This window comes from Marmota flaviventris, chromosome Y (assembly GCF_047511675.1).
Source record: "Marmota flaviventris isolate mMarFla1 chromosome Y, mMarFla1.hap1, whole genome shotgun sequence".
NCBI classification, from domain to species: domain Eukaryota; kingdom Metazoa; phylum Chordata; class Mammalia; order Rodentia; family Sciuridae; genus Marmota; species Marmota flaviventris.
This window is the reverse complement of record NC_092519.1, coordinates 11,630,831-11,654,605: the sequence shown is the minus strand read 5'-3', so window position 1 is coordinate 11,654,605 and position 23,775 is coordinate 11,630,831. Positions and strand designations below refer to the sequence as shown.

The 23,775-nt window shown below is 34.7% G+C and overlaps 1 protein-coding gene across 1 annotated transcript; it reads right to left on the bottom strand.

Annotated features, from left to right (window-relative positions):
- Positions 1-11,738: 11,738 nt before the first annotated feature.
- On the bottom strand, positions 11,739-15,377 carry LOC139703573 (uncharacterized). The gene is made up of 2 exons (XM_071607066.1): positions 15,220-15,377; positions 11,739-12,396 (listed from the first exon to the last, which is right to left on the bottom strand). The coding sequence occupies exons 1-2, from the start codon at positions 15,375-15,377 to the stop codon at positions 11,739-11,741; spliced, it is 816 nt and encodes a 271-aa protein (XP_071463167.1).
- Between the last annotated feature and the right edge of the window lie 8,398 nt (positions 15,378-23,775).

Sequence of the window (23,775 nt, the reverse complement as noted above, 5' to 3'; positions counted from 1 at the left end):
CTGCTTAAAGAACAGGAAGAGGAAATTTCATTAATGGTTGTTTATGGGAATTTCAGTCCCAATTCACATAGAAATTTAACTCAAAGGCGGTCCATTAAACATATAATCAGAAACAAAATCATTTCAGATAAAAATCACACACTTGAGGATCTATTTAACAACAGAAATGTTCTACATTTTTTTCCATCTTCCCACAAATTAATATACAGTTAAAATCTTTCTTAAATTTTTGAGCACTTCATATAAGATGACATAGCTAATGAAATTATGGAATTTACTTATGCATCTTCCATTTTCACATATTAGTGGCCTCCCAAATCATTTTATTCCTACTATCAAGAGCATTAGTGAACATTAGTGAGCACTTTGATCTCACTTCTTGAATTTTTCTACCATAATTAATTTCAAGAAATGTGATACCATTAAGAAGATATACATGTCCAATACACATTTTGTCTACACTGCTATATTTCAATACTTTTGCCAATTGTAAAAAGTAAAACATTTATCTTTAAAAAGAAGACAAATTGTTAGTATTCTCAGAATTCAGTAGCATTTTGGTTTATATTTTCCCAACATAATCAGTGCTATAAAAAAATAAAATTGTCAACTTATGCTTCATTACAGTTTTATCAGCATTTTACATTCAACCAACCATAAATATTATCTCATATTCTTAAACCTCTGTCTACATTAACACCTGCTAGGTGCTATAACAAATAGATCACTTCAAATTTTTAAAAATATTTAATTGTATTTTATTTAAAAAAAATCAAACTCATGTCACAAATATCTAAAAATATAAAAAAAAAAACTAGCCACTTAAAATCATAATCTGAGTGTAAAAAACACAATATTGATTGAAATAGGTCAGCCCCACAAGAATGCCTTTCCCATTTTGGAAAAAAGGCTAATTTATATTAACAGCTATATGCTGAGGACATATAACTATAAAGAAAAGCAATTATGTGGTTGTACTGAATAAATTTAAGAGTGGTATGTAGATGGATGTTTTACATGTGATAACATATTAAGGTATACACTTACGGTTTCTGTATTCTTTCATCTCTATAAGATACCTCATAATCCCAATAACTTTAAAAAACTCAAAATCCTTGATAAACTTTTTCAAGTATCTTTTAATAACATAGCATGTAGACTTCATAGTAATTCATGTGCATAACTGTATTAAAACCTACTCTGAAGCAACACTATCAAGCTTCAAGTTGCTGCTGCTGTTGTTGTTGTTGTTGTTTTTCCGCCTTCCATTGTGTCTAAACCTGTTAGGTATAAACAAAATATTATATTCAGACATTCTTTGATAAGAAAATTTAATCATCTTGTTTCCTACTCTCTGTAATTGCTTTTTATTCTTTTAATGGAGATATTTGTTTTAAACATGTGAAGTTTTACATAATTTCAAAGTCAAAACTACTTAACCTATTTTATCATCTACAAAAACCTTTGTTCCTAACCACATTCTGTTCTTTCTCACTATAGGAAACTTTACATTTTTGTGTCTGGTTTGCAAATATAAAGGTGTGTAGGGGGGTGAGGGGTGCATGTATGGGTGGGTGTATGTGTGTGCTTGTGCACATGCATGTTCAGATCTATTGCGTCACTCACAGAATGCTATTAGGCACCTTGCTTTCTTCATTTAGTAAATTTCTGGACATAACTCTCTTATCACTGGGCAAGGATATTTCTTGTTTTAAACATGTGAAGTATACTATTCCATTTTGTGAATGTACCCTAGTTTATTCAACCCATTATATATGTAAGAAGAAGCACATATAAATATGATAATTGCATAGTTTTTTGTGTTATTACTGAGTAATTTTGGGATAAATATCTAGTCATGCTGAATCAAAGAGTCAATGTATCTGCAGCTTTAATAATATGTCCAATATTGTAGTATACACATAATTCATTTTGCACTCCAATGAACAATCTATGTGAATGTCTTTTTTTCCCACAACTTGTCAAAAAGAATACATTTCAAAAGCATATGAATTTTTCTTTAGTGTAGGAGATTAAAAACGGCATGTAAGCGTAATCCCCAACCTTTCAGTGTATTTTTTTCTGAGGGAAACCAGTCCTAGTGGTTCTATATCACAGAAATTTATTAAAACATTTTGAGACAGAGTCTCACTAACTTGCCCAGAGTGACTCCATGCTTGTGCTCCTCCTGTCTCAGACTCCTAAGTCATCAAACCATTTATTTTATTAGTAATAAAAAACAGTGGGTATTTTTTCAAAATAGTGATAGTGGGTATTTTTTCAAATGTTGTAGGGATGTTTTTTTTTTGTTTTGTTTTTTAAATTTTCAGCTATCCATTGCTATGAAACAAATTACTCTGACAGTGATTTAAAGCAGGACACACATTTATTATTCAGAGCTTCTATGGATCAGGTGTCTGGACACAGGTTTATTAGGTCTTCTGCTTCAGGATTGCACAAAGGTGCAGTCGTACTGGCAACCTGAACTGTCATCATCTGAGAGCTCACTATAATAGAAAGAGATGGCTTTCACTCTTGTTGGCAGTCTTCAGTTGGTTTTCTTATGGGTAACTCCATAGATCTTCTCACAACTCACCAGTACACTTTGCCAGAGCAAATGACATTACAGAACACTAGTGAATGGGAGATGCCAACAAAAAGGAAGTCACAGTCTTTTTACTGTCTACCCACAGAAGGCACATCCCATCAGTTATGCATGGTCAGTTTGTTACAAGCTAGTCACTGGGCCCATCACATAACTCACTTGATTCATTTTGCACATGAGTATAAGGAAATTTCACATATCTGTGGATGAAGTCCAAATAGTGACTATATCTGGTTGATGGACAGGAGGTGGTGGCTCATGACTGGCAAGAGGTCACAAAGGAACTGTTTGGCAGAGGGAAAAATTCTTGATCAAGTGAGGTTACAGGATATAGAACAATGGGAAAATGTATTGATTTGCACATTAGTCCTTCCCATTTCAATCATGTTCATCTATTGAAGGGTTGGTATTCTTGATTTTGAGGTACGTTTAATAAATTATGCTCTTTGTGCTCTCAATTAACAGATGCCTTTGTTAAATTGGCAAATGTTTTTAGTGTATACTTTTTTTATACAATATCTTAGGACATTGCACATTTCAATTTTTTTTATTTTCTGCAATTATTCTTGTATTGTTGGTGGAGTATATATTTACATAAACATGCTTAAAGTTAATTTTTTTACTAATACAGAATATCCTCTGTATTCATCTTACAAATCTGTACCTCATCAGATTTCCAGATAATCTGCATGTGTACCAAACAAGTACATATTTTTCTTCTTTATTATTTTTTAATAATACAGATTAATCTATATAGTGTTTGCATTGTACTAGATTTTACTAACAATATACACATAATTTAAAATACACAAAAGGATGTGCACAAGTTCAATTCATTGTGCCCACTTTTTAGTGAACTAGTTGACTAAGTAAAGATGGAAAACACAAAATATTAAAATACATGAGTAATAGCAAATGGTACAATGGACACTTCTGAAATATGAAAATATTTTGAACTCTTATACTCCAATATGTAGCAAATCTTGAAGACATCAAAAATTCCTAGAGATATATGACCTATCCAAATAGAATCAAAATGTACACAATTTAAACAGATGAATTTCATACAATGAAATAGAAGATTCCATCAGAACCTACCAATCAAGAAAATCCCAGGAACAGATGAATTCCAGCCGAGTTTACTAGACCTTCAACAAAGAATTAACAATAATATTGCTCAAAGAATTCCATAAAATAGAAAAGATGGAAACCCTTCCAAACTTATTCTATGTGGCTACCATCACCCTAATATCAAAATTTACATAAAAGAAAAAATAACTTGAAATCAGTATTCATGATGAACATTGATGCAAAAATTCTCAGTAAAATTCTGGCAAATTGCATACAAAAATATTGCAAAGATAAGATATTACTGTCCATTGCTGTGAAACAATAAGTTTCAAGCAAGTTTCATTCAGTGATGCAAGGTTGGTTTAACATATGGAAATCAATAAACATAATTTATCACATCAATTGACTTAAAAACAAGAATCATATGATCATCTTAATAGATGCAGAAAAATATATGACAAAATTTAGCAATACTGTTCAAAGCACTAGAAAAACTAGGGGTAGTGGGAACATACTTCCACATTATAAAAATACATATATGCATGGGCTCTCTCTCATACAGTGAGGAAGTCCATGGAACAAGGTAGAGGTGAATGTGGCTGCAGAGTCACTAATCAAGACCTCTGGAGACAAAGAAGGAAGCAGGTCTGGTTTTATTTTTATTTATTTATTTGTTTATTCATTTATTGAGCTCCTAATTTTTTTAATTGATTTTATTATTATTTTTTAAATACATGACAACTGGGGAATGCATTACAATTCTTATTACACATATAGAGCACAATTTTTCATATCTCTCTATATATAGTACATTCATACCAATTTATTCCATTATACATGTACTTTTTGTAATACACATATATACCACAATTTTTCATATATCTCTTTGTATATAAGGTGGTGTTGACACCCAATTCAAGTCTTCATACATGTACTTTGTATAATGATGATCATCACATTCCACCATCCTTGCTAATCCCCTTCTCCCTACCTTTACCCTCCTACTCCTCTTCTATCTAGAATTAATCTAATCCTCCCATATTCTCCCTCCCTACCCCACTATGATTCACCACCCTTATATCAGAGAAAACATTTGGCATTTGTTATTTTGGGATTGGCTGACTTCACTTTGCATTATCTTCTTCAACAACATTCATTTACCTGCAAATACCATGATTTTTTTTAATGCTGAGTAAAATTTAATCTTTTTATTTTCACATTTTTTATTCATTCATCCACTAAAGGACATCTTGGTTGGCTCCATAGTTTAGCTATTGTGAATTGTGCTGCTATAAACATTGATGTGGCCGTGTCCCTGTAGTATGCTGTTTTTAAGTCCTTTGGGTATAGACCAAAGAGAGGGATAGGTGGGTCAAATGGTGGTTACATTCCCAGATTTTCTAGAAATCTCCATATTGCTTTCCAAATTGGCTTCAGCAATTTGCAATCTCACCAGCAATATATGAGTGTGCCTTTTCTCCCACATCCTCTCCAAACTTGGTGTTTGTCTTCAAAATGGCTGCCATTCTGACTGGAGTGAGATGATAGAGTAGTTTTGATTTGAATTTCTCTGATTGCTTGAGATGATGAGCATTTTTTCATATATTTGTTGATTGATTGTATATCCTCTTCTGAGAAATGTCTGTTCAGGTCCTTGGCCCATTTGTTGATTGGGTTATTATTATTATTATTATTTGTGTGTGTGTGTGGTGTGCTTAGCTTTTTGAGTTTTTTATATACCCTACAGATTAGTGCTCTATCTGATGTGTGAGTGGGTAAAAATTTGCTCCCAGGATGTAGGCTCCCTGTTCCCTTCACAGATTATTTCTTTTTCTGAGAAAAACCATTTTAGTTTGAATCCATCCCACTTGTTGATTCTTGGTTTTAATTCTTATTAAGGAAGTTGGGGCCTAGCTCCACATGATGGAGATTAGGGCCTACTTTTTCTTCTATTATATACAGAGTCTCTAGTTTAATTCCTAGATCCTTGATCCATTTTGAGTAAAGTTTGTGTATGGCGAGAGATAGGAGTTCAATTTCATTTTGTTGCATATGGATTCCCAGTTTTCCCAGCACCATTTATTGAAGATACTGTCTTTTCTCCAGTGCATGTTTTTGGCACCTTTGTCTAATATAAGATAATTCTAATTTTGTGGGTTAGTCTCTGTGTCCTCTATTCTGTACCATTCTGAACCAGCCTGTTTTGTTGCCAGTACCATGCTGTTTCTGTTACTATTGCTCTGTAATATAGTTTAAGGTCTAGTATAGTGATACCACCTGCTTTACTGTTCCTGCTTAGAATTGCGTTAGCTATTTATCTTGAAAAATAAGAGTATTTTTTCAAGATTAATTTCATGATTGCTTTTTCTATTTTTATGAGGAATGCCATTGGGACTTTGATCAGAATTGCATTAAACCTGGATAGTGCTTTTGGTAGTAGGGTCATTTTGATAATATTAATTCTGCCTATATAAGAGCAAGGTAGATCTTTACCTCTTCTAAGGTTTTCTTTTATTTCTCTTTTTTAGGGTACTGAAGTTTTCTTTGTATAGATATTTCACCTCTTTTGTTGATTCCAAAGTAAACTTCTTCTCAGAGGATTGTCACTGATATACAGAAATGCCTTTTATTTATGGTGTTGATTTTATATCCCGCTATTTTTCTGAATTCATTTACTAGTTCTAGAAGTTTTCAGGTGGAGTTTTTTTGGTCTTCTGTATTTCTGTAGTGTCTGTTGTGATATTGCCTTTTTTATCATTTATGCTGGTGATTTGAGTTCTCTCTCTCCTTCTTAGCATGGCCAAGGGTCTGTCAATTATATTTTTTTCAAAAAACCAACTTTTAGTTTTGTCAATTTTTTGAGTTTATTCTTTAATTTTGATTTCATAGATTTCAGTGCTGATTTCAATTATGTCTTGCTTTCTATTGCTTTTACTGCTGATTTTTTCTTTTTCTAGGGCTTTGAGATGTAAAGTGTCATTTATTTGTTGACATTTTGATCTTTAAAGGAATGAACTCCATTTGTAATGAATTTTCCTCTTAGTTCTGCTTTCATAGTGTCCCGGAGATTCTGATATATTTGGTCTGTTTTTTCATTTACCTCTATGAATTTTTTAATCTCCTCCTTGATATCTTCTATAACCCATTGTTCATTCAATAGCATATTTTTCAGTCTCTATTTGATGCAGAAATTGATTTCCAATTTCATTCCATTATGATCTGATAAAATGCATACTACTATCTCTACTCTTTTGTATTAGCTAAGAGCCTTAGTGATTTAGTGAGACCATCTCAAAATAAACAAATGAAGAGGGCTAGGAATGGAGCTCAATGGTAAAGCATCCCTAGGTTCAATCCATAATTCCAAATATATATATATATTTAAGCAACAGGACCGCTGCAGTCTTGTGTCAAGTGTTCCAAAGCAATCAAAAGTGACATTTTGAGTTTTAGCAGTTTTCCCACAGATCAGCTTATGGTCTTGCAAAAAAAAAAAAAAAAAAGTCTGTGACAGTCGGCTCTTCCAAGCTTCAGTTTCTCCTTGGCTCTGTGGCCTTTTCTCCACTTATTCACATGTCCTTGACCACTCTAAGCTTTTCTTTGTGTCCATTTGCATTCTTTGTTTCTTCTGACTCCGGCTCCATTTTTCTTTTTCACTGCTATTACTGACAAGGGTGACCTACTTTGATTTGTAGGTGTCCTGTCTCTCCCATTGCAAAGACGGCTACAGTGTCTTGCGCCACAGACAATCCTTCCCCCCTCACTTATTTTGGGAATTTGCTTCCCTAATATCAGGTATATTACTAAACCTGTAGTCTCCTAAATTCTCAATTTTTCCAAGATTCCAAAGACTTTCACTTAGCTTTTTAAGTTAAAGTCTAGTAAAGGAGCTTGCTCCCTCCTATGAACCTTCTGGCCACTAAATGATGACATCCCATTAAAGTCAACATAGAAATGAATCAGATGCTTAATTTTTCATGTCTTAAATTATAGACAACAGGTGTCAGGGAGGTGATTATTATAAGCATCTATCTGATAACACCAGAAGGCTCCTGGACATGCTAAGAATCCTCAAACAGTAATCTAGGCTGACATGTTAACTCTGCGGTGGTATAGAAATTCTTATCAAATGAAATGCAGTGCCTACCATTAGACTTAGACATCAGAATTTTAGAATTCCCCAGGCCATTCCAAGGTACATATAAGTTAGGAAACCAGGGCATTTATTTTTTAACCTCACATGTATGAATTTCTTTTTTTAAATTTTATTTTCAATTTGTTCTAATTAGTTACATGTTGTAGTAGATTGCATTTTGTCACATTGCACACAAATGGAGCACAACTTCTTCCCTTCTGGCTGAACATGGTGCAGAGTCATACTGGTAGTGTAATCATAGGTGTGTGAATTTCAATTCATGTGGAATTCATGTAAATTGTTTAGCTTCTTTTCACATACTTAGCCATTCAGATTTTATCTCTGCTCACATACTCTGAACATTTTTTCAATTGAGCTTTGTTTTCTTTTTATTGATTTGTAAAATGTCTTAATATTCTGGATACTAGTCTGGATACTGCCCATATAAACAGTCAATATAGACATATATATATATATTGTCTGTGTGTGTGTTATTTAAGGAAACCTCCTTTGCATAGACATTGTAGAGGTAAGTGCATGTATTTCATTTTAAAATTATCATAAGGGAGGCATTTTAATTTTTCTGTATAGCTTAAGGTCTGGATCTGACTTTATCTCTTCCTTGTGGATAACTAACTGTTCTCACTATTCTACAGTCCTATTTTTCTCCATGTTTCAGTGCCACAAGGGTCATATGCCAAGCTGTTATATAAAGATTGTTCTATTTCTAGCCTCCTCAGTGTATTGACCTCTTCGTATATTCTTACGATAATGCCAACTATTTGAATAATGATAGTTTCATAGAAAATATAATATGATCATTAAAATCCTCTCATTATATTTATATCTCATTATTTCTAATTGGCTTACCCACAGGACTTTCTGCAGGCCTGCAAGTGAGTTAAGATTAGCTCATCAAGCTTTATGAAAATGGCACTGGACACTATTGTGTGTTACCTATTATCCTACTTCCTTTCTTCCTGGACACAGAGTTTAACTAAATTTCCAGTCATATGGCCAGTATCAGTCATTGTTTTGTGAGCAGGAATACTGCACCCACTTCCAGGCCAGCTGTAAAATCCCCCATTAATGGCATTCCAAACACCTTTTACTTCCAGACAATTGCAGGTAACTGCAGAGACCCTACTATCCTATTTGTGCCTAAAAGATGAAAGACTTTTAACAGGGAGCATCCTCCTTCTGAACATAAGTAAAAAACAGACCTATATTGTGTCTGTTTTTTTCCCTATTTTTCATGGTAACTAATAATCCCTAGGTTACCACAGAGTTCTTATGAGGTTCTAGTTGAAAATGAAATGGATGGAGGTGGGTGGACATCTCATCGTTGCACAGAGTCTTCATTTCTATTAATTAATTCTTTTGTGACTTTAAATAAGATTCCATTTTTCCTATTTTTTTGCATATCATTTAAAAATATAGTCTCTGGATTATTATAGTTCTTCTTACCATGGAAAATGCATTTTTTAAAGTCTTATATTTTTAGAAGTTTTCAGGAGCTGGAAATGTAGTTTTTGCTAAAGCACTTACCTAACATATGTGACACCCTGAGTTCAACCCCTAGCACTGGAAAAAAATTACACACACACACACACACACACACAAACATAATTGTGATGTATAGGGGGTTGTATTTTTAATATATATATATATTTTATTTTATTTATTTTTATAAAATTTAACTTATATAGTCATATATTTTGGAGAGTTTGAATAAATTATATAATTGTGGACTATGACTAGGCCCCATCAACAGAACATGTTCATCTCCCTAAAATACTCCCCAGCAGCCCTACATAGTCACTTCCTGTTTTCATTACCACCACTAGTCAGTCACTAGGCTGTTTGGTGTCTGTAGCTTTGCCTTTTCTAGAAAATGCCTACAAATGAAAGTATGACTATGTCATCCTCTCTTAGATATTCTAAGTATTAAATTTGAAAATTGGTTTAATGTCATCCTTTTGATTGTTCCACCTTTAATTTCTTTTCATTCTCTTTGTTTAGTGGTTACCTCTCCACACTTGAGGTACTGGTGATGGAACCCAGGGCCTCACAGCATGCTAAGCAAGTGTTCTTCCACTGAGTAACACCTTCCCCTCTTCTTAAATTTTGAGACTTTGTCTCACTAAATTGCTCAGGTTGGCCTCAAATTTGTGATCTTCCTGCATTAGCCTCCAAAGTCACTAGGAATACAGGCAGGTACCTCTGGGCCCAGCTCAGGATTATCCTTTGTTAACATAATCCTCACTTAAAAATCTGAAGTTAACAAATTTCTCAGAGTAAGCAAGGAATTAAAAAGCTTTAACCGTTCTTAGTCCTGTCCTACACAACTGTTGTGCAAATCCATGATACAGGCATTAAAAAATTATGATCAGTACATTGTATTTACCCACTGACTTATCAATTTCTTTGTTCATTATTGCCTCTGGATACAACTGCATCCTGGGCCCAGTTGGTTTTTTCAAAGTCCCTATTTTGTTAAATTATTTATCTGAAAAAGTGTCTCCATTTTGTCCTCATTTTTTCACTTTTTTATTTTATTCTTTAGTTTACTTATTTTATGGTACTGAATATCAACCCAGGACCTTCTGCATGTTAGGCATATGCTGTATCACTGAACTACACCTGCAATTATTTGTTCTCATCCTTTAATAATCAGTTAGTAAATGTAGAATTATTGGCTCATCAGTAATGTCTTTCAAGATATTGGGATATTACTTTGCTATTTTTTGCTTTTGTTGAGAAGTCATAGGTCTATCATCTAATTTTAGATCTTGTGACTTTGTTTTCTCTCTGTTTTCCTCAAAGAAGTTTTCTTTTATTTTCATATTATATGTTTAGGTGTAAATCTATTTTGATGTAGCATACTGAAGTTTTACTGTATTTTCTGTCTGAGGATGCATGTCTTTCATCAGTTCTGCTAGAATTTCATCCCCACCTTATTCCTTTTCCACAATCTTTTTGTATTGCACCAAAATGTGTTGGCACATTCATTGGGCATTCTTGCCCTATCTTCCTTTCCTCTTAAATGTTTTATATCATGTTTTCAATTTATCCTTCATGCTCTATTTCAGGCCATTTCTTCAAATATATAATCTAAGCTTCCCAATTCTCTCCTCATTTGAATCTATCCAGCTTTTAACCTCTACCATAAAGACTTTGGTACTTTGAAGATTATATTTTTTATTGACTTTGAACCTGTCAAATTTGCACTAGACTAGAAAACAAAATCATCTCAAATAGACTTCTGAGTTAAAGGTACCTCAAGACAATTCAGTTTATTTTGGTCAGAAATTTGCCTAAAAATCCTCTCAGCATGTCATAACTTCCATTAGCCTGAGTCATTGGTTCTAAATAGGGAGCAACTTTGCCCCTCAGAGGCTATTTGGAAGTATCTGGACATTTTTGGCTTTTACAGTCAAGAAAAGAGGAAAATGCTATATGTATTTTAGTAGATCTGCCAAATGTCCTCAGTGAACAGCACACACTCCTGTCACATACACACACACATACACACATACACACACACACACACACACACTTCATAGTGCCAATACTGAGAAACCCAGCTCTCATTTCACCAGTTAGCTTTAAACTCAATAATTTCCCCAATTATATAAGCAAACTGATTTACAAATTCCATTTCAGTTTGAAGTTGGTTGTGTTCTTTGATGCACATTTGCATTAGATGGGTACAATTTACTGCCTTTGATTGCCTGCAAATTTCAGGAAGTGAAGACCTTCAAAGAATGTAACAACCTTACAGAACACAGGAGGATATAAGCTTTGGACACACTCTGAGAAAGCCAATGGATTTTTTATTTTCAGTGAATATTTATGTGTGTGTATTTCTTCAGGAAAATTGTTGACAATCTTTTCCAAGAGAAGAAGACCAGTTCAGACCTTGTGCTATGAATGTTTTCCCACAACCATGGGCTTCACTTGGTTCCTTTTCAATAAGCATATCTCAAAGAGAAACATGCAGGCACTGACAAATGAGAAGGTGGCAGTCAGGATTCCTAGCGGGAATACATAGGAGAAGTGCTTCTTTTTTAGATATCGTTTGCTAACAGGAAAGGTAGTTGGAAAGTCAAGGGTTGTCTGGCCATAAAAATCCTTGGCAAAGTTCCAGCTCACTGCACCAGCTGTACAACCACAGCTCAGGAAAAGATAGAAGGATGAGACATTGTAACACATTTTCAGGTAATCTGGGAATGGGGCTTTGATCCAGTTTAGCATGATGGCCATTGAGGTGAAAACCAAGACTACTGTCTTCATAAAATTAGCCAACAACATTAGGTCCTGCCCATATTGAAGTTCAATCGAAATGACCCAGCTCTTGTTGATAGTGCTGTGCATTGGAAAATCAACAATTGTACCAGAGACATTAAGCTTTTGATAATAATAAGCTTCCCAAAGTCCAATGAACACAAACCGAACCTTCTTGCTCTTGAATTCCCATATGCGCCAGGATTTGCTGTTGGCTAGGCTTACCCCAAAAACCCATGCCAAATAACTGCAAAGAAGGCCAATCGTTTTGCATATCCATTTCTTCACTTCAGGAAAACTGTAGACGAGTCATGAAGTCCAGCCAGGACCACAAGAGGGTGTAGGAAAACAAACTGTTAGTATGAGTAATGGTTCAGAGCATGGCCAATATTTATATGATATTCTTCTTGTCTAAAAGATGTTTATGTGTTTCTAATGTGTAATATTCTTCTAAATATTTAAAATATTTTATTTCTTCAAAAAAGAAAAAAAGAAGCCTAGAAATCCATGATTATGGCAGGAATATCAATTTGTCCATGACTTCAGAGAAAATTTGGAAATAGCTATTAAAAGCCAAAATGTGCTACTTATCTGGTAACACTAAATCTGAGAATTGAAGCCAAGAGTCTGCAAATGCATATGTAATGGGATGTCTGTTTCAGCATCATTTGCAATAGAGAAAAATTGGATAACCCTATGTGCCAATCAACAGATGAATACTCAAACACATTACAATTGTGTGAGATTGCAGTGGAATATTATGTGGTTATTATTAAGAATGAGTTAATCTCTATGAGCTGGAGAAAGAAAGAAAAAAATGAATAATGATACATCTGATTTTCTTATATATACAAATAGATATGAACATCAGTTTTTAAATTTTAAAATATGCATACAAAAGAAGTAACAAAAGTAATTCTAAGGGTAAGGTAATTCATTTTTTACATTTTTTTACATAGTTTGTATATTTTTTAATGAGAAGTTTACATACATTTATAATTAAAGCCAGAGCAAATATAGCCTTAAAGATCCATATGGAAATCATGGTAAATCATGTCGTTATATTTTACCCACTGTTTACTCAAATTCAAACTTTAGATAGTTTGGCTTCTTTTTGATGCAAATTAAAAAATATTCAGGTGTATTTTACATGAAGCAAATGTCTTCTATGAAGCTAAATTTATGTCACATTTATTCCATGAACAACTTATGTGGATATCTGGTCAATTTCAGGTGTGTTAGTAATAATAAAAAATTACCCCGAGAGAACCCCCCTTTGTGGTTTAGCAGAAAGCATAGAAAGCATAACGTAGGTCCAAAGTCACTAGACATGTGGCACAGAACAGGCAGAAGATTTTAGGGGCTTCCAAATAATTACTTTATTCCTACAATGCTTTGTATCTGTAACACATACCCATTTCCACAGTCTTCTGTGAAATATGCTTCTAATTATATGAAAGCTGCAGTTTAACTACTTGGGAAGTTACAGCAGAACAAATTGCCAGTTTGGTTAGTTTGCTGTCTATGAGCACATCCCTGGAATGCTGGCCTGAGGGAATGGACCTAGGATCAGTAAACTTTGATGGAGGGAAGGAATCAGAAAGGAGAGTGTTATAGCTGCCAGGGAAATGTGCTAGCTTGGGGAAGGTTTGGTGCTTTCCATATCTGAAACAGGGTGTGGGACATGTTTTTCCAAAGACCAAATTTCAATAAGCCTATATAACTTATTTAAAATTTACCCATGTGTTTTGTAGGTGAATTCACACATTTGGAAGATGTTTGGATAACAGATGTTCTTTGGAGAAGCAGGAAATGTTGGTCAGGGAAGGGGAAATATCCCGCCAGAATGAAAAGTTACACAAAAGAGATGAACCACCTACAGGAAAAGAAGAGTCGTTAGATAGAATTTGGAACTCTAAACAAACACTAACAAATTCCTGGCTACAACACAACAGTCTTTACATAATCACTCTATCCTTTGGATAGGACAGGCCCCAAACACTTGCAAATATTAATACATCCCCATGTATTCATATGATAGCCTTACATTATGTTCTTTGTTTTAGAGTTGAGGGAATGGAGCAAAATGTTGTTGAATAAGATGCTCATGTATATTCAATAAGTTGCATAGATTTATGTGGAAGTGCAGTCTCTACAGCCCTCACAGTTAGACAAAGTACAGTTTGGCTCTCTTCATGGGGAATAGTATTTTTTTCTCATGAAGCATATCAACAAATAGATAAGCCCTATGTCAATTATAAAAACAGTCATTCATGCCATTCATTGTCCTGTGAAAATGAAAGTATGCCCTAGTGATAGAAGCATATTGAGGGGAAAAAATTTACTTCCTGTCTCCTTATCTCAGCTTAAATGGAAACATTTTACAGTGCCATACTTTTAACCAAAATTTAAAAAGTACAGGGAAGTTGTAGAGAAATTTGACACCTGTGTATTGCTGGTGGTAATGCAAAATGGGTGCAGCTATGTGAAAACTGGACAGTGATTCCTCAAAAAATCTAGATTGAGCATGTGACCCAGCAAGCCAAATTAATGGCATGTGCCTCAAATTTTCCAGGCAGGTTTCTTGGATATATGTACAGTTATAATCATAGAATTATTCACAGTAATGGAAAAGTGATTCCAATTCAAATGTCCATTGATGAATAAACAAAAGGCTCCATGTGTAAAATGCAAAAGAAGAAAACTCTGACATTTGGTATAACATAGGTAGACTTTGAAAACAGAGTGCTGAGTGAAATGTGCCAGTCACAAAAGGCTAAATACAATATGGATCCCAGTTATACAAACTCCCTAAAGGAGTCAAATTCATGGAGGCAAGAAGTAGAATGGTGGTTGCCAGGGGCTGGAGAGGAAGAAATGGGAAGCAAATAGGGACAGAGCTTCAGCTGGGGAAGATGAAAATGTTCTGGAAATGGATGTAAACAATTAAATGTATTTCATAACATAAAACATGTAGATTTGAAAATGGTTAATATATCAGCTTTATGTTTCCTATGTTTTACCATACTAAGAAAGTAGCACCTCAAAGGGCAGATGCTTTATTTGTCAAGAGCAAATAAATTTTCAATTTATAGAAATGAAAGGTTAATAAAATAGGTACTTGTCACTCTGTTTTTCTGTGTGCTTAACAAAACACTGCTGAAATCCTGAGAACTGTTTGCTAATCTTGTTCCCAGAATGTTCTGTTCCCAACTGCCAAACTGCAGGATGCACTCCCTCACTCGGTTGCAGGCAAACTGCCCACTCGCCCTGACCCATCAATGAACTTCCCTCCCTGCCCTCTCCAAGAAAAGTATATAAGCTCTGATTAAGCTGTTCTCAGGGCTCTTTGCTCTATTAAAGTGAGTTCTGAGCCCCAGCATGCTGGTCTCCAAATAAACCCTTTTTGCTGTTGCATGAGACAGTCTCTTGGTGGTCTCTTCCTCCGACGTTTCGCCGGTCCCTTACAGAAGGATGGTCACTTTATGGTTTTGTATTGCCATCACTTCAGTTTCCCAGCTACGAGTTAATCATTTACACCTGGCCTCACACACTCAGTTTCATGACTGTTTACATTAAGGGAAAAGAGATGGTAAAGATAGTATTACTCAATGTCATGAGTTATCATTTACATTCAGAGTAATACTCAGATGCCCTCAGTTAAAAAATGCCAACTGTAAAATCTAGTAGGCCCTAACCAAAAATATAATGAGGATCCTTTACAAAATAAAAATGGCCCCGCCTGACCGATTTTGTGGTTCCATCCAATGTCAATCAAGCCTCTTCATGGAGATGATGAAATGCTGAAACCAAAAGGACATCTGGAAATGTTAAGAATCTCTTTAACCAGGGAAAAACAAGAAGTCACCACAGTTACCCCAAGGAATATTCAAAATGTGAAGGAGGATTTTTCAGAAGTACAAATTAGAGTAACCACCAAATTGTAAGGGAAATAAGTAAATCAAAACATTCTTATGTTTCTATGACTACTCTTGGCAGACAATTCCAAGCAATATACTTATAAAGGACTGGAACAGAGAAGGAGTTGAGAAATATTTCTGGAACAGAAATTACTTCCTAAAAACTGTTACCTGATAGTGCTTAAAGTTTTGTAAATATATATAGTTTTCATTTCATACTTACTATGGTCAAAATTCTAGAAATTCCCACATAAAGTGAACCAGGAATAAAAGTGAGCAGAGAGGAGAGAAGACAGATAGGGATAATGAAGAGGGAGAAACTATAGTTTTTGTTGTTTTACTTGTATGTTTTGCTTCTTTTCACTTTATATTTGAGGTATAATTTCCATAGAACAAAATACACAAATCTTAATGTGAAAATCAATATATTTTCACATCATTTTATATCTTGTAACCTATACTTGATCAAGATACAGAATATTTCCCTCTGCCAAAAAGTTCCTTTGTGGCCTCTTGCCGGTCATGAGCCACCATGTCCTGCCCATCACCCAGATATAATCACTATTTGGATTTTTCTTATCAGTTGCTTTTGTGTGACTCTGATTGGAAAACACAGAGTGCCTTTTTCTCCATATGCTTTTTAAATTTAATCTGTATTGTTAAATGTATCAGCATTTTATTTTTGCATAGCATTTTATGGTAGAAGCATGCACAATTTGTGTGTCCATTTTCTATTGAGCGACACTAGGTTGCCTTTAGTTGGGGCCAATGAGGAAAAAATTATTAAGATTAAAAATAATCCATATTCTTCTCCTTTAATTGTGTTTATGCTCAAAAAGCAGTAGGAAATTTATATTTTTCAAAATTATGTTTCTATAAGTCGTGTAAATGAGTAGAAGTTATAGGGGCATTTGACCATTACCAAAGAAAATACCATTGTCACCTCCCCTGATTTTCTCAGTTGAGCAGACTCCCTCTTAAGAGTCAAGAGAACCTGAGGAAGGGCAAACAGTTGGAATCTTCTAAGCTCCCAAAATCCTGCCTCACTCTTTTAGAGCAAGAGTAGGTATCCTAAGGGGGATGGAAACACTGAGATTATTGGAGGAGGTATGGAACATCCAATAAATCTTTTTTGAAGAGAATCTCAAGTAATTAACTCCTCTATTTCTCCTTCCTTTGGCAGCATGGCAGAGAACTGACAGGAGCTATGGATCAGAAGAAAAAACTACAGTGCTGAGGGTATCTGTAGATAAGAAGACTTGGGGTTTTTCTCCAGCTTTAACCTCTGATGAGCGGGGAGTCACTTAGAATCTCTAGACTTTAGTCCTTCATGTGAAAGACAGGAGAATCCTACCCCAAATCTGATTTCTCACTATGAGAACACCTTGGTTCCCACACTCAGACCCATTTAGCACATTTCCTGAGACTGCCAAAGTGTCTTCCAGAAAGAGAAAGGTAACTCCTCAACCAGGGGATACTTGACTCCTAAAGTATGATGAAGCTGTCATTTCATGGAATCTCCTCAGAACCTGAGCCAGGACCTAGGATTGGGTTGGGGAAGAGGAAGGTATCAGAACTGCCCTCTCTGCCCACCCTCCCTCTCATTGATGACTCCTTTCTTCCTGGTTATAACAAAATATGAGGTATACTGCAAAACTACTATATTGATGCAGGAAGTGAAATGATTAAATTATCAGAATAGTAACCTGATCAATGGATTATACTTTTGAAAAAAAAACTACAGTCTGAGGGTATCTATCTGTAGATAACTGGGTATGGCTGGAAGAAATATGTCTCTGGAGGCACACTTGGGGGTATTTTGTTTCCTTGCTTCAAATCTCTTCTCTTCTTGGCTGTCCTGAGTTGAGCCACTTATCTCTACCAGGCATTTTCACTGTGGTATTCTACCTTACCCTGAGCTTGGAACAATGGAAATGGCCAACCATGGACTGAGAGAAACCATGATCAAAGTTGATCTTTTTACAAATTTTTGAAACAGTCATGAAAATATGAATTATATGCTAATTTCATGGGATCTAGGAACATCTAGAGAACTGGTAAAGTATTGTTTCTGAGTGTGTCTGTGATGATGTTTCTAGAGCAGATTGGTAGCAGGAGTAGAGAATTTAATGGAGAAGGTATAACCTTAATGTAGCACTACCCAATAAACTTAGAGGCAAGATACAACAGAAATGAATTATTTCTCTCTCTCTTGAACTTGGGACATTGAACCTCAGAACTCTAGGCTTTAGGTACTTTCACAAGCAGACATCAGGACTTACATAAGCAGCCCCCAAAATACCTGGTTCTAAGGCTTTCTGACTCAAAATGAGCCATACTCCCAACTTCTGGCACCTCAAGGTGTACAGTTTGCCCATGGCCTATTGTAGGACTTCTCAGCCTCCACTTCTGCATGAGTCATTTTCTTTAATGTTTGTGGTATTGTAGCAAAAAAGAGGGTGAGGACATGGAAATCTGGAAGCAACATTGTATTAATGGCACCCAACACAGAGGAATAATTTCCAAAATCTAAGCCTTGGCTGCATCAGGGCTTTGACTTTAAAAAAAATGTCTTTATTTTTATGTGGTGCTAAGGATCAAACCCAATGCCTCACACATGTGAGACAAGGGAGCTACAACCCAAGCCCAGGGATTTGACTTTTAAATAAGCAAGCAAATTCAAGGAAATTCAAGGAAAGAGAGTTTGTGCACTTCCATTGAAGGGTGCATTCCATATTCCTTGTATGGGTACAAACTTGTCAACAGCCTAGGGCTTTCCTCTCATGGTATCTTGGGACTTTTACAGCACTAAGCCTAAGGTGCAGGGCTATTCTGTTCCAATTGTGATGTTTCCTTTTTCTGCTACTGTGGTCATCTTGTTAGAGTTACAATCTATCCACTACAAGCCTCTAGGGTTAAGGATAGTGTGTGGTTTCTGTTTTTCAGTGTGCAAAACTACAACCTGACAGCTCTTAAGCTGATAAAGTTTCCACATTGTTCTATGACTATGTTTGTATGAAAAATTGGCTTAATATTCAAATCCACATATCAGGAATTTCAAATGAATATAGTGACAATGAAGTTGTTCAAATCCTTGGTATCTGTTGATTCAGTTCTAGGACATTGCCATCCCCACAAACAAATTAACTTGCCAGTATTCAGGAACTTTATATAAAAATACATAGCACTTGATGTAGTGTTTAATTTCTATAAACTTGCAATTTGAGGTTCTGAGAGAGAATGATCAAATTCCAGCCTCATCTTTATAAAACCATACCACATACTGACAATTTATTTATTGCTCTGGCAATAAATAAAAAAAATAAATAAAAAGTAAATAAATCAATAGTAGCTTAGTGGTGGAGCAACCCAGGGGTCAAATCCTTATCCCCACCCAGCAAAAAAGGGATAATATTTATATAGCATTTCTGTATGTCTTTTGCTGTACAGTAAATTGCCACAGTCTGGCTGGGCACACTTCAGGAGCCACTTGTCAAAAGAAACTGACTTTATTTTTAGAACCACACATGCCAAACAAAACAGCTCCTCAGGAAAAACCCTCAGAGCCCAACTGCCACCACCGGCTTCCCACAAGCCTCTCAACCTCCCCCACTCCTCCTGCTCTTGAGGCTGATTGGCTGGGTCACATGGGCGGAGCCAAAAAAGTCCCCCAATGAGCAGCTCCATAATCTGAAAGGGTGGGGAAACAGCTCAATGAGCATCACCGCAGAGGAGCCAATCAGCTAGATGTTGCTGGGGCTGCTGTGAGCCAATCATCAGCTGGCAGTCTGACAGGGTGGGGAAACAGCTCAATGAGCATCTCTGCTATGAGCCAATCATCAACTGGCAGCTGGAAGTTTGCTGGCAGCTGGAAGTTTGCTGGGGCCCCTTCGGCTATGGCTCTCAACAGTAAATACTGCCTAAATTGTGTATAATAAGTAAAACAATCTAAACACTGTAAAAATAGAACATTGATATTGTATTATTTATAAAATAATTACCAGGAGAAAAACCTGTACATGTTTAGTGCAAATGCAATTTGTATTGATGGGTGGTTTAATCTGTTGATTTTGAACTCATGGACAAAGTGGATATTCTATACTAGGAAAAATTAGCAAGTGTCTTAATAGCAAGAGACTGGGAATAATATGCCTACACTATGATTTCACCTAGCAGCAAAAAAAGATTGATACATTTACAAAAATATAAACTTATTCTTAATTTTATTTATTATTGGTACCAGGAATTGAACCAAAGCATGCTTAATGACTGAGCCACATCTCCAGCTGCTTTTGTTGTTGTTGTTGTTGTTAATGTTTTGTTGTCTTTGTTATTTGTGGCAGTGTCATATGATGATACTGAGGCAGGCAACGCTCCTGCTTGAGCCTCCCAAACTATTAATATTACAGGTATATACAAAAATGCTTGACTTATTCCAAAACTTTTGCAGACAAAATTAAAATATGTGATCCAAACGGGCATTTAAACTTAACAAGAATATTTGTAAGTGAGTGCACAAAGAGCAAATACCCATAATTTATTAAACGTACCTCAAAATCAAGAATGCCAACCCTTCAATAGATGAACATGATAGAAATGGGAAGGACTAATGTGCAAATCAATACATTTTCCCATTGTTCTATATCCTGTAACCTCACTTGATCAAGAATTTTTCCCTCTGCCAAACAGTTCCTTTGTGACCTCTTGCCAGTCATGAGCCACCACCTCCTGTCCATCAACCAGATATAGTCACTATTTGGACTTCATCCACAGATATGTGAAATTTCCTTATACTCATGTGCAAAATGAATCAAGTGAGTTATGTGATGGGCCCAGTGACTAGCTTGTAACAAACTGACCATGCATAACTGATGGGATGTGCCTTCTGTGGGTAGACAGTAAAAAGACTGTGACTTCCTTTTTGTTGGCATCTCCCATTCACTAGTGTTCTGTAATGTCATTTGCTCTGGCAAAGTGTACTGGTGAGTTGTGAGAAGATCTATGGAGTTACCCATAAGAAAACCAACTGAAGACTGCCAACAAGAGTGAAAGCCATCTCTTTCTATTATAGTGAGCTCTCAGATGATGACAGTTCAGGTTGCCAGTACGACTGCACCTTTGTGCAATCCTGAAGCAGAAGACCTAATAAACCTGTGTCCAGACACCTGATCCATAGAAGCTCTGAATAATAAATGTGTGTCCTGCTTTAAATCACTGTCAGAGTAATTTGTTTCATAGCAATGGATAGCTGAAAATTTAAAAAACAAAACAAAAAAAAAACATCCCTACAACATTTGAAAAAATACCCACTATCACTATTTTGAAAAAATACCCACTGTTTTTTATTACTAATAAAATAAATGGTTTGATGACTTAGGAGTCTGAGACAGGAGGAGCACAAGCATGGAGTCACTCTGGGCAAGTTAGTGAGACTCTGTCTCAAAATGTTTTAATAAATTTCTGTGATATAGAACCACTAGGACTGGTTTCCCTCAGAAAAAAATACACTGAAAGGTTGGGGATTACGCTTACATGCCGTTTTTAATCTCCTACACTAAAGAAAAATTCATATGCTTTTGAAATGTATTCTTTTTGACAAGTTGTGGGAAAAAAAGACATTCACATAGATTGTTCATTGGAGTGCAAAATGAATTATGTGTATACTACAATATTGGACATATTATTAAAGCTGCAGATACATTGACTCTTTGATTCAGCATGACTAGATATTTATCCCAAAATTACTCAGTAATAACACAAAAAACTATGCAATTATCATATTTATATGTGCTTCTTCTTACATATATAATGGGTTGAATAAACTAGGGTACATTCACAAAATGGAATAGTATACTTCACATGTTTAAAACAAGAAATATCCTTGCCCAGTGATAAGAGAGTTATGTCCAGAAATTTACTAAATGAAGAAAGCAAGGTGCCTAATAGCATTCTGTGAGTGACGCAATAGATCTGAACATGCATGTGCACAAGCACACACATACACCCACCCATACATGCACCCCTCACCCCCCTACACACCTTTATATTTGCAAACCAGACACAAAAATGTAAAGTTTCCTATAGTGAGAAAGAACAGAATGTGGTTAGGAACAAAGGTTTTTGTAGATGATAAAATAGGTTAAGTAGTTTTGACTTTGAAATTATGTAAAACTTCACATGTTTAAAACAAATATCTCCATTAAAAGAATAAAAAGCAATTACAGAGAGTAGGAAACAAGATGATTAAATTTTCTTATCAAACTACTTCTGAATACAGTGTTTTGTTTATACCCAACAAAGGTTTAGACACAATTGAGGGCAAGGGAAAAAAAAAAACAAACTTCAAATTGAAGCTGAACAGTTCAGTTCAAAAAAAGCTGAACATTTTTAAATTTAAATTTAATTTTAAATTTAAAAATTTGAATTTAAATTTTAAATTTTAAAATTATTTAAAATTTACATAATTTTAATTATTTAAAATTATTAAATTTTATAATAATAAAAGTGCAAGGCTGGAGTTTCACTCTTAGCACCATATAAAAATTAAACTTTAGGATTTATGTAGTAATTTCATGGATAAGAATATTACTAATATTATTTAACTCATATATTATATAATAAAACTCAGACATAATTGTTTTATATTACCAAATTATAAATCTGCAAAAAAATGCAAAAATAATTATTACTTTTAATTTAATAAAATTGATCTCAGTTAAGATTAAAGTCATACCATACTGATTTAACAAAAATAGTGCCAAAACACTTGGGGAAAAAAACTAAACATTACTAATAAAGTATACTTTAAACCAAGGAAGTATGTTTGAAAATACAATATTTATTTTAGAACTCTATAATAAAGAAATAATTATAAAAAATAGTAACATCTAATTTTTTTTTAAAAAAAATATTCAGTGTACTAGGTATTGTGGCACAAGTCTTTAATTCCAGTAAATCAGGAGTCTGCCTGAGGAGAATCACAAATTAGAGGTCACCCTGGGCAATGTTGCAGGATCCTTTCTCAAAAAATTAAAGAAAATAAAAGAAGACGGGGATAAAAACAAGAGGGTAAACCTATTTTCAGTCCCAGTAATTCAAAATTAAAATTATACTGAAGGGTTCGGGAATCATATTTCAGAAATTATCTGAACTGAGAAAGTGTGACATTTAGGTTTTATTCCAAGGACCATGTACCTAAAAACTAATTATGATGATTTATCATTTCTTACATATTGAGATTGAATATATAAACAAATTTTCTATAGGAATTATTTTGACAAGATGATAAGAAATTAGACATTCTCATGAATTACTTATGGAAATACAAAGTGGATCAACCCTATAGATCCAGACTTAACCAATTTTTAAAAAATGTTTTAATATTGATCTTTGATCTGGAGGTGCTAGGATCTGTCCCAAAGATACAAAGGCAAAATATCAAAAGTTACATATATGCCTGTTGGATGTAAACACTTACATATAAACATTCATAATTGATTGAATAAACTGGAGTGTATTCAAATGATGGAATATTATTTGAATATTACAGGCTTAAAAATAAAGAGAATAGGAATGTGGTTGTGGCTTAGTGGTAAAGCACTCGTCCAGCTTGTGTGAGGCCCTGAGGTCAATCCTCTGCACCACATATAAATAAATAAATAAATAAATAAATAAATAAATAGATGCATTGTGCCTGTCTATAAATAATTAAATAAATAAATATTAAAAATAAAAGGTTTCCAAGATGGCAGAGTAGA

Coding starts and splice junctions, on each gene's coding strand:
- LOC139703573 (XM_071607066.1), bottom strand. CDS start 15,377: ATGGGTCAGGGCGAGTGGGCAGTTTGCCTGCAACCGAGTGAGGGAGTG. Junction 12,397..15,219: donor ACAGAAAAACAGAGTGACAA/GTACCTATTTTA, acceptor ACTCGTCTACAG/TTTTCCTGAAGTGAAGAAAT.